The 7907-nt window shown below is 36.7% G+C and overlaps 1 protein-coding gene across 1 annotated transcript; it reads right to left on the reverse strand.

The window, feature by feature from the left end:
• On the reverse strand, positions 1-2264 carry LOC116296348 (trace amine-associated receptor 7e-like). The gene has a single exon (XM_031704355.2). It carries the CDS (start codon positions 2003-2005, stop codon positions 1001-1003), a length of 1005 nt encoding a protein of 334 aa, XP_031560215.1. The 5' UTR covers positions 2006-2264; the 3' UTR covers positions 1-1000.
• Between the last annotated feature and the right edge of the window lie 5643 nt (positions 2265-7907).

Here is a 7907-nt window from a genome sequence, read left to right on the forward strand (position 1 = left end):
TGCATGATCGAATATCGTTCATTTTTATCAATGCTAGACTTTACATCAGTGAATATAATTCGAGTTGATGATTTGATGAATCTGACCACGTGATATATCTAACTGTGTTTTATCGTCAGATTTTCATTTTTAGACGACAACGTTTTGCAGAATATTTAAAAAAACGATTGTAAAACATCAGTGAAACTAGGTCTAAGGGTGTGGAATAAAGATGGTTTGTCTAAATTATGCGATTTTTAAAAACTAATTCTAAACGATTAAGCACATACAACAGACATAGGTGTCATAAATTATCTATGAACGCCCGAGAACACTGGAGCGTAAGAGCTTCTAGAGAACAGGGTTCATTGGAAACGGTTAGTATGTAGCATAAGTTACACAGTCAGTTGCTAGAAATCTAAGAAATGGAATGTTATGTATGTATATGTATACAGCTATTTCAAAACGAAAAAAAATGGTGGCTTTGTTGCATACCAAGCCCGAAATGCACCATGGGAGATATGAATCCAATGAGCGAAAAGACAACAACTTTATGGAATTTTGTCAAATTTTGCCTGCACGTTTAAGTTCCCGCATTTTTTTTTTCTGGCATTATTTACATACAGTCGATGTCATAACTGTAACACATTTAGACATTTACACATTTAGACTAAAAGAAATGTTACGTGTTTCCTCGATCGTTCTGTCATAAAACAAATGCTGAAATACCATTCTCCATCTTAAATCCTCACTAAATGGTCAGGGCATTCTGGATTTTCAATTCACGAGTTGGATTTTATATTTAAAGTTCAGGTTGACGCACACGAGGCAAAGAATACATAATGAAACACGTGATATTTCTTTTAATCTAAATGTGTAAATGTCTAAATGTGTAAACGTGTAAATGTCTTTTTTCGGTGGACAACGTTAATGACATTGACTGTATGGTTATAATAGGATTCCACCCTGATTGGTGAGGTTTAGACTGATCAAGCATGCAAGTCATGAGGTACTCGACCTATCACAGTAAAGTGTTTACTGACAGGTGTTTTACACTTGTTGGGCTTGGCGCTGGAATCATGACTTGACTGGCTGAAGCAGGACAAGGTGCTTGAAGTTTTCCTTCTTCGTCTAATTTCGTCAAACCTAGAGTCACTTTGATTGACTTATTGTACTTAGGGAGGCGATAGGCATTTAGTACAGGGTTAATACACGAATTAATGAACTCAACTGGCTCGGACAGCCAGCCAAACCAATCATATATGGTACTGACTGGACACCTTGTCCAGTACTGACAGTAAAAGTCAATATGGACTGTAATATAATAAGGTAATAAGCAAATGATAGCTAATATTAATATCATCAATATGGTCTGGACTAGTATCTTTTCTTGTTTGCATCTCATCTCGTGAAAGTCATTGTTCAAGGCGTTATTTTTGAATGTCTTTTGTATCTTTACGAAGGTAAAGGTAAGAAGAACCAGTGGTGCTGTTATGTGCAAATGGGCATCAATCAAGTAGTACAACCATTTTGGTACTCCAACATGAGGGATTATGCTAAACCCAATACAGTACACCCAAGAGCATGTAATACAAACGATGACTCGATCTCTGGTCATCAGGAACTTGTAGCTCAAAGGTTTACATACAGCTATGAATCGATCGATTGATAACAAGACGATGGTGCATGTTGATACATTGACGGTGATGAACGACGCTGTTGCAGCAGCTTCGTAAAGACTTAAAATCTCTCTGTGCCGAAAGGCAGCAAGAAAATACGCAGAATAGAGTACGTCTACTATTAATCCAGTGAGAAAATCACTGATGGCGAGATTGAGAAGAAGAAAACTATTCGGTGTACCAAAACATTTAAGAGGGTTTTTATACAAAGCTGTACAGAGGATGCCATTAAACGAGACCGTAATGATGCTCAAGGATAAGCAGAATATACCCATGGTTAAACTCAGGTAGCGAGGAAGATTACTTTCTGGAGCGGCGGCGTTCAATTGATTTTCTTCTGTCGCCATTTTCGAATCACCAAACCCAAAGTTCTCGTAGAAGATTGTCGGCTTTATCACTGCTTCTTAGTTTTTTTTCAGGCTCACAGATGATAATCAGAGGAGATCAGTAATTTCCAATGTTTCTATCAAATTGTCGCCGGCCTTTTTATATATACTTTGAGCGGCTATTGGCCCTCTAATGAAGACGTCATCAACCTATATGTTTGAGCCCTGCAACACGTACGAATGAGTCAATGATGATCCATATGTCAATTAGTCATCCTCTGTGAAGTTAACACAGAGACATACGCGTGCCCCGTCCTGATGCTAAAACTCTCAGTGTTGATTCAGTCAGGAAAATATAAACAAAAAAATGTATTTTTGTGTTTAAAATTTTGATTTACAGCAGCACGATAATGAAAGTTCTGTACCATGAACGTGACGATTGTTTTTGTTGACCGTAGCTCCGGATTTTCAAAGTGAGCTTTCACCGTTAGTTAACATTTCCTTCAAAGAGCGGGACGAATTCTAATAGAAGCATTTGAGTATTCTTGTGTACACTTAAATCATGTTGACTGCTGGAGGACGGATGGCAAACATCCTTTCAGCTGCAAGAACAAAGCCTATGACGAGAGTTTTCGCACGATTTCAAAACGATTAATTACGATCAAGATCCGACAAATTCTCAGTATGTTTCTGATTAGATACTACGATATACGGTTGTCGTAATTATATGTACGCACTAAATTGCTCCATTAAGAAACTTAATTATGCTTTTGATAAGGCCTACTGACCCATTGCCAAAACCACTTTTCGTATTCTTTTTAGTACTTACTTATTAAAATGAGTTCAATTGGGCGTCAAAATAAATAAAAAATCTTCTAAAGTAAATACTGTGAATTTCTTCACGTTTCTGCACGTTTTAACATGCTGAAACTAATATTGATCGTCGCCAATGGATCGACCGATACTGCATTTATCTATAATGATTAATTATTCATTATTCCAATATCATTAGATTATTTTTGGTTGTCTGCTCAGTAGGAACTACGGTTTCCAGGTTCAAAAAAAAAAAAAAAAAAAACACAGAATAAAGTAATTCGTAACTCAAGCACCTTGAATAGCAGTGTCGATAAGACAAGTGGCCATGAGAATGAGAATGAGAATGAGAATGAGAATGAGAATGAGAATGAGAATGAGAATGAGAATGAGAATGAGAATGAGAATGAGAATGAGAATGAGAATGAGAATGAGAATGAGAATGAGAATGAGAATGAGAATGAGAATGAGAATGAGAATGAGAATGAGAATGAGAATGAGAATGAGAATGAGAATGAGAAACTGAGCAATAATTTTTAGATGTATAATCGGAGTCTTTTAATGCTAGACATGTTTCGGCAGTACAGCTGCCATCATCAGTAGTAGATAATATAGATCGCTTTTATAATACGAGAGCAGCTGCTTCTAACAACCTTTACATTAAACATACGAGATTTTATATTCAACAAAAATCCTTTTCTCGTTTAGGTGTAAGACTATAATATATCAGCAAACTATCAGAAATTTACCGAAAAGTTTTAAGCATTAAGTCAAGCAGCGTTTATTTAGGAGCCTGAATAGTGAGGGATATTTTATCAATATTGATAATCTACTTTTTCTTAAACAATTTGTACTCTGATCATGGCATGATAATTCAAAACTTTTCCATATTTTTTATTCCATCTTGATCTTGTAAAAAAATTATTTTTCTATTCAATCTCATGTATGAGTGAGTAAACTTGTTTTTTAATTATTAGGAATCTATAGCTTGCACTTTATATGCAATATTTAACAGGGCTCTCTTTAAACTAGCTCTGCTCAATAAGACATCACTGTATTCTTCGATTGCACGTTAAGTCATCGCGGCCATGTTGGTACCATTTAACAAAAGATTTCTCATAATTAGCATCCCGTTGTTAACGGTACCACAATGGCCGTAAATATCGTTAAAATAAAATGAAAAGAATAGTATTGAAAATTTTGAAAAACGTGATCTTTATATCTCTTCTTAAAACTTAATTATTTTATATAATCTTCATTCTATACCACAAACCCGCCTAGATTAGCTATACTATTTTTTGGCTAATGCATTATTCTAATCGACATTAATTGATGGTTTGCAAGCATTCCCAAGAGAGTTAAAAGACAAAAACATGGCGGCCATTGTGGTACCGTTAACATTGGATGCTAATGAGAAATCTTTTGTTAAATGGTACCAACATGGCCGCGATGACGTAACGTGCAAACGAAGAATATCTCTCAATCAAAAGTTGAAATTATTGGCTTTCAGTAATAGTATAGGAAACCGCACGATCTCGAGTACAATTTGGAAATTAATAGACACGAGTAATGTTTTGAAGGTTTAGGCGAGTGCAATTAAAGAGCTTATTAATTCCAAATTGTACGAGAACATCGTGCGATTTTTTGTTTATAGTTCACCCAACAAAATTTCAGTAAAAAATGCGAAGCGACGCCGTTCATCTTTGTCTATTTGGCGGCCGATTTTCAGTCCACCGCGCAACTGAAATGCATAAAAAAGATTAGTTCTTATTAGTTTTTACTTTTTTTTTTTTTTTTTGCCGCTGTTGACATTGTTTTGGCCGTGTTTCCATAGCGACTTAATTCGGTACTCCTCTCGACCAATCAGAGTCAAGTAATTTTGTTGACTGTACTATATAAGCGATGTAACCTTCGCACAATAATGGGGTAACATCTGCTTCTTATTTCAGATTAGCTGTTTTTATTATCGGTCCGATTGTACTTGCGGTGGTGAATAGCGACAACAAAATCTCTTTTTAAGATAAGATTCAAGTTCAGATTTTGAGATTTCTTTGCAGGAAGCTCAGCAGTAATAATCTGTAGATATTATTTTACTCGCATCATCCTAGTCTCGCAAAAATCTTTCTCGAATGTCTGCGCATGCGCATTCAAGTATAGACTTCTTGCGCATATTTAAAACAACATAAAAAATTTCAATCCCCAAGAGGATAGAATTCTTTTATTTGAGCCCCAGATTGAGCTGCTTTGACGTCACATGCAAGGGGTCTATAGACCAAACGGTGAGGGGCAAAATGGCGTCTAGAACAGTCCCACAATGCACTGCAATGCCAACTCGATCCAGTTCCCCCTCAACCTAAAGCAAACGTAGCAAGATATATAGCTATTTCAAAAAATGTTGAATACTGAATACTGCATACTTAATCGTTAATTCCAAGAAGCATCGTGGGTCTCGCCTAATTTGAAATAAAAAGTAAATATTTAACGATTTGTTATCTATCAAACAACCGCCATTATGGTTGATCAAACAAGAGAAGCTAATGAGGAATGCTTTGTTATCGTCAACCAAGATGCTGGTTATGACGACAGAGCAGAAAAACGACAAGGCTGCTACTCTTGCAATTTTTTTCTTTATCTCTCATTCATGCTAAAAAACGTTTAGTGTTTCATTCGTGTCTCTTGTGCTTTAAACTTTTCACAAAATTCTGCTCAACCTCGAGCAATTCTACTTCGAGGTATTAGCGAAAATATTAGTTTTTGTGCTGATCAAAATATCATTTCTCCCAACGTTCAGGGCGTTATATCTCAAATACGCATTCCTTAAATTTCCCCAAATTTTGGTATTTTGTTAATCAGCCCCAAAAGACCCTGTTTATGAAATATAAGGCCCCGTCCACACGTATCCGGAAATTTTTGTATCCGCAAATTATTTTTTGCGGATACGAAAATGTTTGCGTCCACACGCAGCGTATTCGAATCGTTTTCACCGTCCACACGTATCCGTTTTCGTAAAATTTTCGGATACGGATACAAAAATTTCCGGACACGTGTGGACGCAACCCGTATCCGCCAAAAAAAAATTTCCGGATACAAAAATTTCCGGATACGTGTGGACGGGGTCTAAAGCTTATTAACGCATAAACGTCGAAAGTAGGACCCGTTTTTCTGCCCTATCGGTTACGACTTAACATGCACCTGCTCTATATGTAGATCGCATATTTTTTCGCATGGAATGCATTACACGACCCAAAATGCAATTAGATCTTGAAATACAGTCCTTTGACTAAACGTTGTCGTTGATCGGATCATCCCTACGCGCCTAGACCGAACTAAGGATAACGGGTAAATTACCAAGAACTTGCGTCATCCAAACTGCTCGCCAGTTTAAATCTTCGCCGTATGCTCGAGGCATGGTTTTAGCAAATTAAATGGGATCGAAAACAGTGAGCTGTGAATTAATTATCCCCATGATCCTTTTCGGTTTAGGCGCGTGGGGATGAAGCCGATCAAACGACGTTTAGTCAAAGGACTGTATACTATTTAGTATGAAGTATTCAGCGTTTGTGTGTGTGTGTGTTTTTTTTGTTTTGTTTTTTGTTATGGAGAAAGCTGTATTTAAACAGCTGTCACAAAAAGGTTAGTGAAGGTCATGTTGCATCGTTGTTTACCAAGCTTGAAATGTGTTTTATTTATATAGATATCGATGAAATACCAGGTTTTCTCTAGTGTCGAAAACTTGATATCTTTCAACCAGTGGAAGATACCATATCTTTCACACGTGAAGATATCGCTGTTGACATGGTAACGTATTTTAATAAAGAATTTTTGAGCTTTTGTTTTATTTAAGTTTCATCGATATCTATATAATAAACAGAACATTCCATGGCCGCTTGGAGATACGAATTTTATCTCCTCGTGTTCAATTTAGATATCTCACTCGTGCGCTGCGCTCACTCGTGAGATATCAGTTGAACGCTTTGATCACTTAAAAACGATAAAGCCGGTAAGAGGTAACTTTGTCCGCATGTTTTTCCGGCATATATTTTTTTCGGTGCTGACATTATCTACATATGAATATATATATGTATGCGACAACAAACGGAAAGAGCGAACGCGCGCGCTACTTGACGCACGGGGATAGGGTAGGGCGAAATTTAAACTGCATTTTTCCCGTGCTGCATTTCGGGCTTGGTATGCAACATGGTAAGCTACATTCATTCATATTCAACGATCAAAATGAATTTTGTTATAAAATGATGTACGAAGTGTACGAAGCCTGCATAACTTATACCCCGGATAAGCGCTATCCAACGGGTAAGATCCAAGCTTCGTACAACCGGTTCCAGGGGATTTGTTTGAACTCTAGGCGCCCAAAGTATTGTTTGTCATAGCAAATTGTCAAAACGATGTATTTTCCGCCAACGACGACGTGTTCTATTTATAAAAGATATTTGGTGAATTTTCCAAGTAATTTTCTTTAATTTGGAGTAAAAGCTTTTGTATATCGTGCCGAAAGCCTGGACTAGAAGCGGATATGAGATACGAACAAAATGTTTGGTAATTAGCTAATTCGGTTCGGCTGAGAAGCGAAATCACCTGGACTTTTTATGGATCCAATCGAAGCGGAAGTAACGAATCCGTTGTTATGACAGCGCGTCTTTTCATGACAACGCGACAGTTTTGATACGAATTCAAACCCAACTTCTTCGTATTAATCAAAAAGTAATAAATACAACATTGAAAGATCTTTGTATCTCTTTTCACAAACGTGCGAGATTTTCCTATAGTTTTGTAGCCGAATGAGTCAAGTCTAACTCAATCAGTTTTCTTAAGCCATTTAATGGCTGTTTTGCTCATACAATCGAAATGTCAAGAATATCAATATTTTTGTCGAGTTTTTACACGATCTAATGGCTCGGAAAAATAGGCAACTACTTTCTGTTATCGACTTATTAACAATGTTAATAAGAATAAAACAGACGAACAGTGCTATACGTAGGAATAATATAAATATTTTGCCCGTTATTTATGTGTTAAATATCAAGTAACGATTTCAAGGAAGTCGAGTAGGCATGTTTTTGAGGCTGTTTGAAGGCTACCTCTGCTAGCTATA

This window comes from Actinia tenebrosa, unplaced genomic scaffold, assembly GCF_029948245.1.
Source record: "Actinia tenebrosa isolate PJP-AT-01 unplaced genomic scaffold, QUT_ActTen_1.0 PGA_scaffold12__29_contigs__length_12842862, whole genome shotgun sequence".
NCBI lineage: Eukaryota > Metazoa > Cnidaria > Anthozoa > Actiniaria > Actiniidae > Actinia > Actinia tenebrosa.

What these genes read in the sequence shown, in the direction of transcription:
- LOC116296348 (XM_031704355.2), bottom strand. Translation starts at nt 2,005, where the DNA reads ATGGCGACAGAAGAAAATCAATTGAACGCCGCCGCTCCAGAAAGTAAT.